General features: G+C 45.3%; 1 protein-coding gene across 1 annotated transcript in view; it reads right to left on the bottom strand.

The window, feature by feature from the left end:
- Positions 1 to 17,658, bottom strand: part of LOC133116371 (actin remodeling regulator NHS-like) — a 30,293-nt gene extending 12,635 nt beyond the window's left edge. Inside the window, exons 1-4 of the mRNA XM_061225840.1 lie at positions 17,622 to 17,658; positions 7,668 to 7,820; positions 6,166 to 6,302; positions 2,603 to 2,665 (exon numbers count right to left, since the gene is read on the bottom strand). Of these exons, the coding sequence (XP_061081824.1) occupies positions 2,603 to 2,665; positions 6,166 to 6,302; positions 7,668 to 7,820; positions 17,622 to 17,658 (390 nt within the window). The remainder of the gene's footprint in view (positions 1 to 2,602; positions 2,666 to 6,165; positions 6,303 to 7,667; positions 7,821 to 17,621) is intronic.
- Positions 17,659 to 18,925: the final 1,267 nt, after the last annotated feature.

Raw genomic sequence — 18,925 nt, forward strand, 5'->3', positions numbered from 1 at the left:
TTTCCTCTTACAGCACGCTGTGTTTATTTATAAAAACACACGAAGCAATAAACAGGTACGTCTCACTGCCCATATTTTCAACAGTCACACGGAGACCTTCATGTCTGGTTGACAACCACCAAAACCTCTTACGGCGTAATTTGAATCATACATATCTCAGAAATGTGAGATCACATTCAGTTTCAGTTTACACAACATCTATGGTAACGGTATCTGACTGTGCTGTTCAGTTGAATCTTATCCATGGTTCCGCCATGGATTTTTCTGCAAAAAACACCAGAAAATGCTAAAATGGGTAAACATAACTCAAGCACCATCTTAAAGAAATAGGAATTCTGTGAAAAGGAAAGGAAATATTGTACCTGTCGTGTGTGCGAGCTGCTTTTACACTAAGCTACAGATAATCTACTACAGATCTCCCCACCTCTCGTTGTGCTTTAGAGTTCATATACGTTGCTATACACCAAATTATTCCAAGCATACATTTGAAAAGCACACTCAGGCAAAAATAAATAAGCTATCTATTTCAAAAGAAAACAAGGTCTGCATGCAGGCAGTAAGGTCAAAATAGTCAAAGTTACAAGGCTACACTGCACAACCGTTTTTCAATCCAGAACAACAAAACACAAACGTTCCATTACATTTCATAATGGAAAAAAACCCACAGAAGTAAAGGGCAGCTATTCTGCTGAACAACATTTTTCATTGACCTCCCGTCCCAGAAATTCACCAGTGCGTCCCAAAGCGCAGGCTAACTCTCCCATACGAGTCTCTGCTCCTACGCAGGGCAAACAACTGCTTCCATCTCCCATCCTGGTCCCATGCTAATCCATTTCATTTCAGAGTTTTAAAAAAGCACCCTTACCTTTTCATGGCTACAGAGAAATGCGTAAAACCTAGGTCTGTGTCGCGAGCGGGACTTATGTGCCCAGCTCCCCCATGGCTAAAGTGCGCTCTGATTTAGAGCTGGCCCCCACAGCCCTTTTGTCTTGGGTTTCCCAGCAGACCTGAGAAGCCCCTGACAAAACACTGGCCACAAAAGGGCTCTGTTTCCTAGGAGACTTTCCCAGCACTTTCTCTTTTTTTAAGGAAAACAGAAAAATGAGAGAGGGCAGTCGCCTGACTCATCTTCAGAATAATAACGGCACACGGGTTTAAGGGAGGTAGAAAGGAGCTGGAGGGAGAGACGGAGACGGAGGAGCAGAGAAAAGTGGGGGAGTGTGAGAGTAAGAGTGATATTCATGTATAGATACATCTGTATATTATCCACACACACAGTCACACATGTGTGTGTATATATATATATATATATATATATATATATATATATATACATAGAGCAAGGCACTTAAAGAAAATTAATTAAACAAAAGAGAAATAGAAAAAAAAGACAAAGACAAAGACAAAAAGAAAAAGGGAAAGAAGCAGGAATGTTGGATTCTGTCATCGGTTCCCAGCCAAGGGATATTTCTGATAAGATAAAGGGCAACTATCACAGGCAAGGAATGTTATTTGACACAGCGTGTACAGCTACACGAGAACACATATGGATCTTCTCTTGATAAGTAATAAGTACTTGGAAAAATATGTGTGTGGGGGTGGAGGCATTCAGATTTCACAGAATAAGGCAGCACCAGGGCTCATACCAAATGAAGTGAGACATTTTACATTCACAAATGGAGTTTCTGTACTGTTACACATGGTTGCTATGGTTTCAGGATATTAAATTTTTGGCTGACATTATTTATGTACCTCAAAATTAACTACAGCGCTTTGTTTTTACTCTGTTACTCAGATCTAAATTTCTGCTTTGTAAGAAATCTGTCATCACAGACCAAAGTTGTTTTCATTGTCTGTTTATACAACTGAATGCTTAGAGAGAGAGAGAGTCTAGAGGAAGTGTAGTAACAGTTATATACGAGGGAGAACTTAAGGACAGCGAAAGGCAGAAACAACTGGGTGATGTACAGTCAGCACAGAAAAATCTATTTTCCTTTGAGATAGATCATTGTTTTGGATTAAAATATTTTTCTACACTTTACTTGTCTGGTGTATTGGGACCTATGCAATACTTTCAAAAAGTGAAAACCCCACCTTCCGGTCCTCGGTTGGCTCAACTGCACCAGGCAAAATCAATGGAGCACAGTAAAGCATTTTAATCCAAAACAATTATGTAATTGACCAAGGTCTGATTCAAACAGACACACAGCCACATACATGTGATGTGCATATATGGTAATATCAATGTCGCCTTTTAAGCTTTTTGACTGGAAATTCATCACACCATAGCAACATCCCTCTGTTAAACCAACTGCTTGATCTGGGTCCAAATTATACAACATGGCGGCACCCGTAAACTTGACTTCCGCAAAAGCGCTTTTCACAAGCCTAAGGATAGACAGTGGGCGACGTAACAGGCACGAAATTCTGAGGTCCATGGTGCTGACAGATACAGTTAAGAGTGGTTAGTAACACAGCAGAGGAGAAAGCAAAGGTTTGCACTGAACGCCAGGAAACCACCGCAGGTCAGGAGTCAGTCCTTCTCAGCAGAGGGGCATACCAGTGGGGCAGGAGGATGTTTGGGGGGGTGGGGGGCAAGTACCTTTCTGCTCCAGGGACCAAAGTGGCAACATTCAGTGGGGGAGGCGGAGCGGGTTCTCTCGGACTACAAACACACAAATGAGAACAGACGGACAAAAGGAACAAGACGACAAAATAAAGCAATGGCAACAAAAAAGGCAATAAAACGATGTACAAACAATAACAACGATGGATCCATGACTAAAATAATATCAGGTAAGAGTCACCACAGCTTAAGGAGGGTGGATAAAAATGACAACAACATAAAAACTGGTAAAGCTTTGTGCTCTTCGGGAAATTGAAAATGGTGATGGTGTCCAACCTGGAAAAACAGAAGCTGTAACATTACACACCCTGCAATAACACTGGAAAGTTCCATTCATCCTGGAAAAAGGACAATGGCAGTTAATGCGCTATAGACTGGTGTGATATGTAGATAAGGATGCTGGTCTCGCCAGGATGCTGAGCTGGAAGATTGAGGTAAACATGGAGGTTAGAGGCATAGTTCAAATGAAAGATTGATGACAAATCCTCTTAGAAAATGTCAGAGCTTCACATATGGTTGTAAACCACGTCCACTTGTGAGCATTTAAAAATAAAATAAAAAGTTTGAGGAGCAGCTTCCCCCTGTCTGTTTGCTAACCGTATCCATCAGCTAAAAAGGCAACACCAATCCTGGGTCAGCAAAGATGATTTCCGAATGACTCCAACCAATGAGATGGCAGCACGGTAAACAGCGTTGGGTGTTTAAACACTGTGCCAGTGGCCGTTTACCTTTCTCTGCACTTGCCGAAACTCTACCTCTCTTACAGCTCTCTCCTGCAGCACAGGAGGAAGAGAAACAGAGGCGGTCAGGATGAGTGTGAGCATACTGGAGAGCCCAACGCAATCAACTTCCAATCAGCAGTCAAATCTCTCACGCAAAAGTTTAAATGAAATCAGCATTCGCCGAATATGATAACGTTCATGGGCTGTGTCTGAAACTGCTCACATGCTTATTATTGACTATTACGTGCCTACTATCAAGTTGTATAAATCTTGTATGCAGCTTTTATACTCCACATTGTAGGCAAGTAAGCGGTTTCGGACAAGGCCACGGATTGAGGCGAGGATTCATGCGATTGTGGTGAAATGAGCTGGATTGAGTCGTTTTCTGATAGCTAACATGGCTTTGTCTCAATCAGGCGTCTACGTTGAATTCATTTTTTTTGTCTCGTTTCGAAAAAAAAGATCAGATTAAAAATATTTGACAGATGCAACAGCTTTGTCTATTTAAAAGATCATGTTCTGTCAAAAGATGATCTATTCATAAAGCGTTTCAATTATTGGCAGCCAGCTGAAGAAAGTAATGTTGAAAGTGACATGGAAAACTGATCAAAAGTCAATAGGTGAGGTAAATGAATAAATGTATGTTTCATGCAGATGTGTAGAAATATCTGTAATTTTCTTCATCGACCATCAGGACTTTCCCTTCCTATTGTGTCTGATGGATCACAAATCTGCCAGTTTCCGTCAATCAGTTCATAAAACAAATACTTTTGCTGTAGTGTATGTATCAGGGTGTGGTGTGCAAGTCTACCTGCATGTTGAACAGACAATGAGGAAATCTCACATAGTGCAACTTTAATCCCATGGCAACAGCTTATTCAGCATGTGCAGGGAAGTCTCCTCACTAACTAAAATTCAACAATGGCCCACCTTCCCACAATCTCAAAGTCTTAACTATTTCTATGAAAATTCAAAAATATATGAATAGCTTACAAATGGAAGACGCAGTGGAAGCTATTTAAAATGACTAGCTAAAATGCTAATATTAGTTCCATTACACTGAATTCAGAGCAAAGCCTAAAGCCAAAGTATGAAACATTACGTAAGTATTGTTCAGGGCTGACCCACTAACAAACGTGTGTCTGACATTTTCAGAAAAAAACATTATTCAATAGTCTGCACATGAGATGTCTCCTCTGTAACTATCACCACCATAGCAAGGAAGACCCTGAATGTCATCATGTCCTCCATCATGGCTTGATGGCGTCACTGAACTGATGAGGTAATGATGATGCAATACAAACTTGTACACATAGCCTGAGATATCCCATTACCTTCCTCTGCACTGGCTGGGTTTCTGACTCTTTCATTGGTCTTTCCTTTGAGGGACGATTCCAGCGAGAGGGTGTGGGACGTGGAGAAATAAACACGTGGTCAACAAAAGTTCACAAACCTTGTTTGACCCAAACACTTATTAGGAACAGAATGCTCACCACAAGCCAAGTAAGCAACAACAATCAATGCAAGTCTGTGTGAACGAAAACATTGTCTATTTATGCTTCCGTTTGCACAAAGCAACTCATTCCCCAGCCTACTGACCTGCACGAATGCACTCATGATCTGATGCTCATCTCAAAAGAAAAACCCAAGCCAAATCTAAAAATCTAACCTCCACTGTAGCTTTGTTCCCGCTCTGAAATACAGATTAGCTAACAGAATGCTCAGCTATATGTGTTGCTTCTCATCATGGAAATCGGCACAAAGTGGCTGCAAGTTTTCCAGCTATTTCTCAGAATCACGGCTGACCACAGCCGCACGCGGAGGACAGGCGTTGCTGTAGGAGGCCTGGAACTGAGGCCGGAGGGCAGTGCAGGCAGGCATCTGGCCTGGCTTCAATCCGTTTTTTAAAAAACAACAACAAAAAATTAAGTCAGTTTCCGTTATTTTCTTGGCCAAACTGCATTCCATTCATAAGCAAATCAAATCTGAGCACAAATGTTGATTGAACCCAGGCTTCAGACTTGAGCTCTGTCTGACATCAGAGGCGCTTGTCGCATTACCGCTCGAAAGGATGCGATTACTCCCTAGAGCCCAGAGATCACAGGCTTCCTGCCTCCCTCCACCACGCACCAATCCGCTTGTCTATTGACCGTAACCCCGGACAACGTTTTCTGCGGAGACGCCATGCGTGAAGAGGGGAAAGAAGATTCCGGAAACTGGCTCTTGATCTTTTCCAGTTAAAAAGTGATCGGGAAGCAAATGTCTGAGCCGTGCATTATTGTTCTTTTACTTTGAACTTTTTGCGCAATGGACCGCGTTGTATAGTCCAGGACTACAGAACTAGCCCATGTGAAAAGCGGGAGTCTGAACACGGACCGTTACGTTCAGCACTTTAGTTGCGGCGCACACATCTTTCACTGTACAATGTTGCTGACATAATGGTGGGGGGGGGGGGGTAAGAACAACAACGTAAATAGAACAGAAAATCAGACGCGTACATTAATAAGCAGAACTCGTACAACGAATTACCTTTCTCGACACATGCTGATACTCTACATCTCTCCCCGGTTTCTCCTGCTGCTTTTGACAAATATAGACATCACCCAAAAACAGACCGCAAATTTAGAAAAAGACATAGAATTAATATGCAGACATGGTAATCAAACATACGCAGTAGCAATAGAGTTGACTAATCTAATCTCTTTAAATCTTTCCCATGAACATTTAGTTAATAACTTTTAGCATACATAATGTAGAACAATGTTACACTCACAGGAGATGGCGGGACAGAAATAGAGAGAAAGTAATTGACGTTACCGTGCGGAGGTGTCTGCTCCTCTGCTCGTGACGTCTGAGGGTGCGTGGTGAAGGGTAGCTGGGCATAGGGGGCGCCACTGTGATGGAGACGGTCACCCGCCGCTCCCGGCTGCTGGCTCGCTGACGCTGTTGTTGATCTGATGTGACCAGAGGTCAAAGGTCACAGCTGAGCATTTCTGAATCGGAATCAGATAACTGACCTACTGTCACACACATGCCATGCATTCAGATAACTGACCTACTGTCACACACATGCCATGCATTCAGATAACTGACCTACTGTCACACACATGCCATGCATTCAGATAACTGACCTACTGTCACACATATGCCATGCATTCAGATAACTGATCTACTGTCACACACATGCCATGCATTCAGATAACTGATCTACTGTCACACACATGCCATGCATTCAGATAACTGATCTACTGTCACACACATGCCATGCATTCAGATAACTGATCTACTGTCACACACATGCCATGCATTCAGATAACTGATCTACTGTCACACACATGCCATGCATTCAGATAACTGACCTACGTTTTATCACATCCCAAGAAAAACTCCAAGTTGAGAGACTTGCGTTCTCATTTTATATACACTAGGGGGCAGTGTCCCCATAATTTGAGCAGACATCGCACACAAGGGCACATATACTGTTGTGACTGAAACTCACTTTTTTAAATGTATTTATTTATTTATGCATTGTGTGATTCAGCGTATTAGTCATACAAGATATATTGGTGCTGTGTATTGGTTATTAATTAGCAACCTTATGAGTGGGACTCCTGGCATTTATATACAGGCATTAAGACGCCATGCTGTGTGCATTATTTACAAATAATTGTTATGGCTTTTAGTTAACTAAAATAATTTAACAATCGTTATGAGATGCACAGATACACACAACAAATACACCAATTAACTGAAAAAAAAGAAAAGAATTTGTGGTAACACTGATATGAGTGTGGAATGGTTCATTTCTGTAGTTTAACACACATTAACATGGTGAAAAGAGTTGTCAGGGGTCACAGTGGCAAGGGTCAATTGATTTGTAAAATAAATCAATAAGCTTGATAAACTGGCGGCGGGATGGGGTCTCACCCAGTGACTGTAGAAAAAGTGTGAAGCCCGGGAAGTCAAGTTTACGTACGCCTTGTCGTACAATTTGGAGCCAGAGATTACGCGGTAGTAAAGCTGATGCTATTGATGCGACAAGGCACAGTGACATAATCTGTGCCTAATTCATCCACAAACTATTACTGCATTGTCCTAATAACACAAAACATTGTGAATACATTTTCTTGTGGGAAAAACATATTCACTTCATATTTTGACTGCAATTGTACCATTGATTTTACAAAAAATTGATTTTACATGGGATCTGAATGACCTATACTGGAGCCAACCACAGTGGTGCTAGTCAGCGCCGTCTCTGAGTACGACCAGGAAATGAGCTTCAGAAAAGATGGCGGGTTTTGGCGGCGTGGTCTCACCTGGGTTGAGCGCGCGGAGGTGGAGCTTGGCCTGCTGGTGGAGCTCCTCCACACAGGCGGGGCGGGTGGAGGGGTGGAACACGTTGCGCTGCTGATGCCATGGTGCCTGGAAGTGAGCCGTCAGCTTGCTCTCCACATCCAGGTTGGACACGGCTGTGGGGACAGAGGGCAGGGGCGCACGTCAGTCACGATGTGAGCAGGAAGTGAGCCTGGTACCTGTCCGCCCCCTCCGGCTTCCAGTATTGTAGCAGATTTACGACGCTTTTTTACACTTTTATTTCTTTGCACAATTCCCCACACTATATCTCAGGATTTCCACCCCAGGGCCCAGTGCCCAGTAATGTAAATATGAATTATACTTTCTTGAAAAAGCAAATAAAATATTAACCATAAAAAAGCAAATGTACAATATTCATCATTCTCAGCCTTTATCACAAGTGCCCTGGAAAAAATATTCACATTAATAGAGATGACAGCAAGCAAGACACTGCCTTTGAGACCTGACCTCTGACAACACCTAACCAAGTTAAGATGATCAGCCCCGCCCAATCAGAATTCAGCATTTTGTTTTATATTAAGAGCCAGCGGCAGGGCCAACCGCCTCCCTGGATCCGCAATTAAGTGGCCTGTTGCCATGGAAATGACTAACAGCACAGGTGCAGTGCAGTTGCACATAATGTATTTCTCTTCCTAGGCAAACCTACATGCTCGTCGGATTCTGAACTCTAGTGACCAGAACCCCCAGTCCTCCCCATTAGAGGTTGTTATGACTACGGATGGATAGGGGGGCTCAGAAGGTCCTGTCAGGACACCGTTTGTACTGGCTGTCAATCACATAAGTAAAAGGCTTATTAATCATACATGACCTGATACGGAGAGCCAAGCTGCTCGGAGCCATTGTGCTGTTTGTTGTGCGAGGTCAGCAGATAGTAAAGAAGCAAAGCTTCTCTAGTGTTGACTGTCTGCTAACCCAGACAGACAGACAGACAGCTCTGTGAAGGAGAAGTCCACAGAGGCAACGAGCCTACTGCCCTCAAAAGGCACAAAACAAACAAGCCTAGGGTTCATGGGAAGTTGTAGCCTGTACATATTGGTCTAACAAAGGTGTTGCCGGCAGAGATAAACCTACAGGCCTTGTCTATGGAAACAATGAGTCTACAACACTCACTGTGTCAGGCAAGCAAGCAACTGGTTGTGTGATGGTTTAAGCTACAGAAGAGAAGAGAAGCACTACAGAAGAGACAGACAGTTTGGTCTAGAGGGGCAGAAGGTTAATGGTTATGGACAGTGTGGTGTTAGAGAGCAGTCTCAGAGGACACAGGCTGATAGTCGTACCAGGGCAAGACACCTCCAACTCAGCCACATGGATGAACTGTATATAACAAAGTCCTCATAAGAATATAATAACACATAATGCAGGGAGGAGGCTGTTGAGCCCATAAACATGCCAATAAACATAGCGTATCCAGCACAGCATCAGGCCTGGACTTGAACACCCTAGTAATGGCTTCCTCTACAGTTACTTGACTTGGCAAGCTGTCCCATGCATCGACAGCTTAATCTACAGCGTGGTTTCACACGGTCTGCACAATACAGCCAAGGTGAGGCTTGGTCACGAACAGAAGCATCACGGCAACATTATCTCGGGTAAGTTGTCTGGCAGTCGGAGGGTTTCCGGTTGGATCCCCCGCTCTGGGTGTGTCGAAGTGTCCCTGAGCAAGACGCCTAACCCCCAATTGCTCCCAAAAAGCTGATTGGTACCTTGAATGGCGGCCTTTTCACCGTTGGCGTGTGAGTGTGCGTGTGAATGAGAGGCATTAACTGTAAAGCGCTTTGGATAAAAGCCCTGTATAATTGAAGTGCAGTATGGCATTTATACAGCCACAGGCTCAGCTTTTGGGCCTTTCCTGGATGGGGGACATGGGCAGAGGAGCCTGGAGAGATGACACGTGGCGCCAGCAGGCTGCAGTCCATAACGAGAGCAGCGCAGACGGCTGCTTCAAAGAAACACTGAAACAATGGCCACGAGCCCAGCTGTCTCAGCCATGTTAGTCAGCACACAAGAGCGTCTTCATCATGTCAGTCACCGTCTGTAACTGCACACAGAATACAAAATATGCACTAATGCACTTAAGCAATAAACGATGCCAAATAAATATAACTAAAATATGCTGCATAATACAAATACATTATGTGGCTAAGAAATTCACTCATGTAAAGACTGATTTGAATTTCAGTTACAAATTGACAAGAACAGTCTAATCACAAACCACAAAAATCCGGAATATGACAAACAAATTAGCAGTGTAAATCATGAAACAGACCAAAAGCAACATTTCAGGACATTACCACAAAAGATAAAAATCAATATCACAAAACCAAATGCTCTGAAATTGCATCAAAGGGTCTAAAAAGTAGAACCGATGTAATCTAGGGTTTAAGTCATCAATGACAGCTGCTTTCGCCAAAACGCATTGCGGGGTGTTCCTGTAGTGGACAGGTCATCAACAACGTCCGACCTGATGCCCCTCCCCCTGGCCCCCCTGCCCCCCCTCCCACAACCAATGCTGTTCGAACCTCACTCACATGCATGCTGAAGGCTGGTAGCCAGTGCAGAACAGGTTTGGTAACGACAGAGACAAGGCCAAGGCAATGAGGCCAGTGCTGACCATAGGACAGGATTAAGACAAAAGTCAAGATAAAAGTTTATTCTGCGCCAAACCCCGTCAGCATTCAACATTCCCACTTCCTCTGAAACCCCCAAAGTCACCCGTAATCCCACAACCCCAGAAGCTTAATTTACATTAACAGCCAGATCTTTGTCAAACTGTTATTACCAGCCTGACACGGAAGATGCTTTTTTTCTGATTATTGTCCTCTCATGAGAATACTGAATGAAGACAAAAACAAGAGAGTTCTCTCCGAGGTGAAAAGTAATGTAGACTGGACCCACGGCACTGAGTGTAAAAACAAGACGTACACAGTCAAACAGGCATTTGTGTGCAAGTGTTCTGGAGTCATGGGTTTGTTGTCTCAGTGTAAGTTGCAAGGCTTTATCGGTTTCTGTCACACGGTTCGGTGAGCTCTACAATTCTGACACAGAAACCTCGAACCATGCAGAGTTTTGCACTTGCATGATTCTGAGATGGATGCTGTAGCTTACAGGGAATCACTGAAAGATAACGGTTATTATCAGATTGCTGTTGTTCCATCAAAGGTCAGCAATTATGCATACTTGAGTTCACTGAAGAGTCTTGTGAGGCCTCCCATAGCTCCACTACGCAATTCAAAAATCATGGCTACGGTAAACTGAACAACTGCCATCGAAACAGCACAAGACCTGTGTGTACCTGTGTCACACATTGCCATAAAGCTGGTATCTGTGTCAAACATCACTGTAAAGTTTGTACCCGTGCCAAACATCACTGTAAAAGCTTTGTACCTGTGTCACACATCACTGTAAAGCTGGTACCTGTGTCACACATCACTGTAAAGCTGGTACCTGTGTCACACATCACTGTAAAGCTTTGTACCTGTGTCACACATCACTGTAAAGCTTTGTACCTGTGTCACACATCACTGTAAAGCTGGTACCTGTGTCAAACATCACTGTAAAGCTTTGTACCTGTGTCACACATCACTGTAAAGCTTTGTACCTGTGTCACACATCACTGTAAAGCTGGTATCTGTGTCACACATAGCTATAAAGCTGGTATCTGTGTCACACATAGCTGTAAACTGGTATCTGTGCCACACATAACTGTAAAGCTGGTATCTGAGTCACACATCACTGTTAAGCTGGTACCTGAGTCACACATCACTGTAAAGCTGGTACCTGAGTCACATATAGCTGTAAAGCTGGTATCTGTGTCACACATAGCTATAAACCTGGTACCTGTGTCACACATCACTGTAAAGCTTTGTACCTGTGTCACACATCACTGTAAAGCTGGTATCTGAGTCACACATCACTGTTAAGCTGGTACCTGAGTCACACATCACTGTAAAGCTGGTACCTGAGTCACATATAGCTGTAAAGCTGGTATCTGTGTCACACATAGCTGTAAAGCTGGTACCTGTGTCACACATCACTGTAAAGCTGGTACCTGAGTCACATATAGCTGTAAAGCTGGTATCTGTGCCACACATCACTGTAAAGCTGGTACCTGAGTCACACATCACTGTAAATACTTAAATATGAACACATAGATCTGAAACATGCAGTACTGAGGGCCCAGGATCTGAAAGAGCTGTAAAGACATAAAAGAAATAGGCATGCAGCATTTTTTCTGTACATAATTCATGCTTTGCATCGTCAGGAAATTAATATTTTTTTAATTCTACTGGGTGTTTCATCCCTCTCTTGAGGATACGATATTAGCCTTCTTTCTCCACAATAAAAAACATGTACATTTCTTTCTGAAGATACCCATGCTAATAACATAAGCAGGCAATATCAGGATATATTGTGATCTGTGGGCAAAGCAATGAAACTGCTCATTAGCATGTATCATGCAGCACTGAACTTATCTGACCCACCACACTGACTTTGACACAGGAACACTCTACCCTCTAAAATCAGTTACAGCTCTCTATGGTATGGAACAGGACATATGAACACTCTAGCCTCTAAAATCAGTTACAGCTCTCTATGGTATGCAGCTCAGAGTGAAAGCCTTCAACCCCGTCAAAGCCACAGCATTCTCCTTCTACAACCTCAGCCACAACCTGCAGGCGCTCTGAGGACGTCCCGATCGTCCAGGGTTCGAGCGCAACCCCGCAGCAGCATCTGCGAAAGCCCCAGACCCTCCCGAAGCAGCCGTACCTTCCTCATCTCCCCTCCCTCCTCTCCTCCTCTTCCTCCAGGAGGGCAGTTTGGGCTGCGCGTTCCCCATCTATCCCTGGCCCGGACAGAGCTGCACTGGTGCCCGCATGCGACCCGGCTGCAGTGGAGCAGAGTAGCGCTCTGCGTCTGGGCTAGTCCACCAACCCCCCCCCCCCCCCCCCCATCCCTCCTGCTAGGTGCAGAGTCAGCACATCTGAGGCAGCATCATCCTGTGCCAGCACAACCCCCCTCCCAACGAGAAAGAACTACTGCTTACCCACACCAAAAACAAAGAGCAGGCAGAGCAGGGAGCGATCTCGCCCACGGCCAGAGAGGAGAGGGCTAGACCTGATTGACAATTTACAATTCAGCCGTTTATCAGACGCGACTATCGAGAGTGACAGTATGCACAAAATGGATACAACCACCAGGCATCAGAATCACTTCTTAGCCCTGTTAGCGGTAATCACAGTGTAAGGTTCCCCACCTCACTGGGGGGTCAGGACAGACTCCCTCCCACAGATAGAGACCTGGATGACCCCCACCCCCCGGCCCCCCCAACGCAAGCTCTTTCGGCTTTGTCACAGTCCCCTAATTAGCCTTGGCCGTTTTCGCCTGAGTGAGTTTGGGGGCCCTCGCCTCTGCCCGCACCCGGAACACAAAGCAGGTTCCTGGGCTTTTGTGACGGGCCCCGACAGATGGAACGACTGCTCATCCTCCGTGTTCGGCTGTCTTTGTTCCCTTTGGCGGTCTTAAGTCAGAAGGTGGGCAATTACACATCTATTTAGACACACGGGTTCTGCCTGTCACTGCACGCATGGGCTGGAGTCTTTATTAACCCCTTAGGGTTCTGCCTGGAAATGTATCCGTTAACATGGATGCAGCCAAAAGGCCCAATCTGCTCTTACTTAAAGAACTTGAGGGGCATAAATGATAAATATCAGGGATCTAACACTGAAGGGGTGATGTAAACAGCTTCAGTATGGCGTGTGTTCTGGAGAGTGGAAGGCAGGAGTCAGTCAGAAATAGCACAAATATCTTTCTAACTTCAATTGGTATTCGCCTAGTGATGCCTGTGCTCATCTTGCTGTGTGCGTGTGTGTGTGTGTGTGTTTGTGCGTGTCTGTGACCTATGCACACCTGGACAGACACACGCATATATCTGCATGTACAGACAACACACAGACTGGACAGGAGCTGTCACCACAGTGGGTTTGCCGCAAGGCAAGACACGCTCTTCCCCACTGTGAGGAATCCGCCCCAGAGAACACACAAACCAGCTGTAAATACAGGTGTTCAGCAGCGCTGGGGGATCAAAGGGAAGATCCAACAGGTAACAGCTCTGTTTATCACCGGACTGTGGCTGTCTCCACACCCGAATGGGAGAAAACAGGCACGGAAACGGGCACCGTCAGGGAACTGCTCTTCTCTCCTGTTCCCTGCGACCACAGATGTTCTACACACAAACCAGACTGCCAGCTTCCAAATCCGGCCTCCCCGCTTCCTCATTCTAGACAGGGTAATGAGGCACTGTGGTATAGCCCCATTGATTGGAACCAAACTAGAACTGATTCAGTTATGTAGACAGAGTTACTGTAGTTCCTGTTTGTCTCTGTTTAGTGAATACAGGCCCACCTAATGTAAATGGTTGGCATTTTATATAGCGCCTTTATCAAAAGCGCTGTAAAATTGATGCTTCTCATTCATCCATCCATTCATACACACACTCACACACACACCAACGGCGATTGGCTGCCATGCAAGGCGCCGACAAACTCGTCAGGAGCATTTGGGGGTTAGGTGTCTTGCTCAGGGACACTTCGACACAGCCCGGGCGGGGGATCGAACCGGCAACCCTCCGACTGCCAGACGACTGTTCTTACTGCCTGAGCCATGTCGCCCCCGTAAGTATGTATGTATGTATGTATGTATGTATGTATGTATGTATGTATGTATGTATGTATGTATGTATGTCTCAACTCTATTCCAATTCCATCTGTGCTACAACGCTAGCAGAAGAATTTCCCCTGGGCTTCCAGTCACCCAACATTGATGCCCCGTGCCCGATTTTCAAATCTTTTTGCCTTTTTATGGAGATGCAATACAAGTTTACGCCTCTTTTTCCAAAGTAAAAAAAAACCCATTTCTTCCTGACAGCTCCTGGTTAAACATCCTGCATTGTTTAATCTACTTTCTCTATTTTGGCTGTACTGCAGCTCAGTAAAGCCAGTGCAGCTCATGTTTACTCTGAGATTTGACTGAAGTGGCTAATAATGGACACAATGGAAAATATAATCCAAACCTCAGATAACAGATAACATAAGACGCATCACCGGGCAGATTACTCACTGCATTCCTTCAAGAAATGAGAGGAAATGCCAATTCTGCAAAAAAAAGTGCATCGCATACCGGGCTGTAGCCTTGCTGCGGCTTTCGCGGTCCTCTCCGGCTGTCTCAGTACATTGGGGACGAATGCGATCAAAAGGGGGGGGGGGGTTAGCGTTAACTGGATGACTCATCCTCCTCTCCGAGGCTGCCAGACATCCACGCTAGAGCTGGAAATCCTGGATTTTCAGACTCATTCATCCGCCGTGCGGAGGCTGATAGAGGACGGTGAGGAGCGGTTTCCGCTCACAGCTGGCACACTGTAATTACAACCCAAATCCTCTGAAAGTACACAGACGCACAGACGGGCAGCGTGGCTTTTCTCGCATCGCCTCATATGCGCACAGCATGTCGTAGCTGTAGTGCATAAAACAGCAGCTGCAGTAGTAACAGTCGTAGTGTCAGTGTTACAAGTAGTGGCCACAGTATTAATACTGAAGCAGAAGTCTTAATAATAAGAATAGCGATTGAAGTAACAGTAGCAGTAGTAGTAGCAGCCACAGCTGCAGTCTTAGTTGTACCAGCCACAGAAAAATCTGTGTTAGCTGCAGTGATATTAGCATTATATTAAATTACAGCGTGGTTCCCCATCTGAATGGTGAAAGCCTTTGGCCTGCCACATCTGCCACCGGAAAGTTCTGGAAAGCAGCCACCAGGATTACATCTGCACACCACTTAACCTGGCCTTCACCTTTCAGCCTGGCTAATGGGGGGACGCGAGCTCAGGCCAGAGACCTATTCAAGTGGCACGCCAGCATGATGGCATTAGTCTCATTCTGAGCTGGCAAACTCTCAGCTTACCCTCTGATTTCATCAGTTTAAGAAACAGAATAGGTGCTCCGTGACTTTCAGAAGTTTTTTTTTTTTCACTGGCTTGCAGTTGTAGTACCATGGACCTCCATCCGCCAGCCTGCTACAGAGCGTCTCTAGGACTGTGTGTTTCGCAACTCAGGGGAACCCGCAACATTTTAGGTGGCTCCCTCGTTCCACAGCCTTCTATTTAAAAAAGCAATTTAAACATCCTGCCAAATGTAAGTGACTGTTTTTCAGAGTAAAAAAAGAACGAGGATCTCCGCCCCCCTTACTTCATTGCCTTCCTCCTCTCACTGCCTCTGTTATTTAACACAGCTTAACTCAGCCGCAGTGCCACAGTGCCACAGAGCACCTGCCCGGTTCACACGTTCAGACCCCCTCATGGTCCTTTGTGGACAGGTTCAGCTCCTCGCCTACCCCGGCTGTACGTGAGGCACAGGGCCCAAAACCAGCCGGGATTCTGCTGCCCCTCAATTGGCACGCCTCAACGTCAGCGATGTAGAGACTGCTGTCCCGCGTGAGATTAAGATCCCACTAAAACAACGGAGGCTCAGCGGGGGTTCCACCCCCCTCAGCAAACATAAACAGTCATCAAGGACGGCTGTGAGTGAGACTCAGACCCCTCCCCCCACCCACTTTCTAAAAAAAAGTAAATACAACCATTTAAATAGCACCAGCAAAATTCCAAAATGTCCAAATAATTTCACAGGCGATTCTGGTGGGAAAGTCAGAGGAAAGGGAGGGGTGGGAATGGGAAAGGGGGCTTGGAAGTGCTGCCCTGTCGTCGCCTCCTCAGCATGTTGGGGCCGGAGGAAGACTATTCTGCAGCTCCGCACAAACTGCCCAAAAATAGCAACGGCTAATATTTCTGGAAATTCAACCAATGAGGCCCGAGTCCAGGGTGGTGGTGGCGGTGGTGGTGGTGGGGGGGTCAGGAGTACTATGGTCTGTTTCCTTGTAATTACTCCTGCCCTGTCCAGACAGAGGCTCAGCTTAACCACAGTCATTCACCTGGTATTTCAGACAATGTGTAAATAAGTCGTAATTACAAACAACGGAACACAACGTCAGAGCCTCCCCTCCTGCTGTTCGCAGTGAAACAAAGGCTTTCTCCCGCCCCTTCTCATCCACCATTCTTCAAAAACAAGGGGGGGGACGCAGGCATTTAAAGTTGTTTGTCGCAATTCCGTTCAGTCTCAATGGGCATCCAGTGTCCTGGCCTGTTTTCAGAAACAGAAAGCAGCCATTTTCTCTGTGTCACAGCACAGGGGTCTGACATCCAGACCTGTGCACTGTTATTCTCAAACACCAGATGTGTGTTAGATGAGCAAACTGAACCAATGTGCACTTAGCCAGAGTGTGAGGGTCGAATCAGCGTTGCAGCACAGAAAACCTACCGCCTGGTACACAACATTTTCAGCACTAACCATAACCCTTTTAACACATACTAATCCATTTACAGAGGGTCAGAAGAAACAATCCGTTAGAAACCGGGTTAAGCAGGTATTAAGCAAACCTGTTGTCTGGTCGACAACCATTTATGGTTAATAACCAGGAAGAATACCACTGTAAAACAACAATCCAATTTTCACACCAACCAACCTGCCTGCTAGATACAAAACAATGCTGAAATGAACACATACAAAAGCCATTTTATGTATTTGATTTGCATCATATTTCTGAGCTCAATTTCAATCCTACTTCACAAATAATCACTCAAGATTGACTCTCTGTTTTACACCCATGTAACATAAACCAACCGCAAAGACCTGCGTGGAAGAAATGCATTAGCACACACTGACAAGTGCAAACAATGATTCGACCACAGCAAATTACAGCTTTGTGCAAAGTTTGGACCAAACAAAATGGCCGACAGAACCATGTGTTATGGCTGCCGCTCAAGTCCCGGACAGGTGAGAGGGGAACTGTACCGTGAGCTCTCCAGGGGACACAGCAGCCCAGCGCCATGGGGAACGTGGGGAACAGAGTCCTGTTCGCCTGGGGGGATGGCCGGTTCCTCGCTCCGGACCACGGGAGTCCAGGCCTGGGGCTCTGACACGCTCACACAGACCTCTCCTCCACTTCTCCTCTGCACCGCAGCCCGACTGGCCAAATTACACCCCTGGAACATCTGCAGGTCTGCTGCCCCACCCCCTGCTCATCCCAACAGCCTGTCAGGCTGTCGGCCTCCCCCCCTCCGGGGGCGGCGGATGGTTTAGCCCTCAGGCTGCCCCCCGGATTTCTATCATTTTATTATGGTCCAGCTGAGGAGCCCACAGAATCGGTGTTAATCCACGCTGCAGCTGAAGCCACTGAAAGCTTAAATCTGCATTGATTGTGTGTGTCTGTGTGTGTCTGTGTGTGTGTCTGTGTGCACAAGAGAAAGAGACTGTGAGTGTTTTTATATATCTACATGAGCTTGCATGTGTGTCTGCGTGTGGGTGTGTGTATGTGAGAGACATTTTGTGCCTTGTGTGTGTGAGAGAAAGACTGTGTGTGTGTATATGTGTGTTTTTGTGTGTGTAAAGTACAGTTCACACTGACATTACCCAGTGCACACTGTAAAATATGCAGCACCACACAGTCCATTACCAAAGGATGATGCAATGACATCCATGACAGCTATTTAGTCCACATAGTATTTAAATAGTCCTGTTCAAGCATAGACCTGCACAACAGGCTACCAAGAGACCAATCTGCACCAGTGAAACATCCATTAACATGGGAGATACACATCAATCTGCACCGATGAAACTTCAATTCACATTCTTCTATTAGATACTCACGCAGAGTGCTGTCTGCTGCATCACTAAGATCCTGTCTGCAGCACTTCCAAAGCAGTCAAAATTAAAATTAGATTAGTGATGACGGCCCCTTGCTAATGTCTGTCATCTCATGTGGTTAATTAACAACACTGACTTACAAAACCCGAGAACACTGGGGTCAGGGTGTGAGTTTCTGCGGAAGGTGTAAATGTCACATGGTACTAAGATCACAGGAATGTTGGAAGTGCTCTCAAGAGGATTACATAATGATACGTATTTTACAATGGGATACATGTTCAGCGTGGTGAGTATTGTTTTGATTCGGCTTACGGATTTCAATCAAAGGTGTCAGGAGTTAAGTCATACCTAAAAAAAGACATTTCACTAAATATGTGGTTGTAAATAATTCTGCCCTCCGTTTAAAAAAGGCATGTACGTTGCTGATAAGACCTGGCCAGTGTCCTTCAGTA

This window comes from Conger conger, chromosome 17 (genome assembly GCF_963514075.1).
Source record: "Conger conger chromosome 17, fConCon1.1, whole genome shotgun sequence".
Taxonomy (NCBI): Eukaryota; Metazoa; Chordata; class Actinopteri; order Anguilliformes; family Congridae; genus Conger; species Conger conger.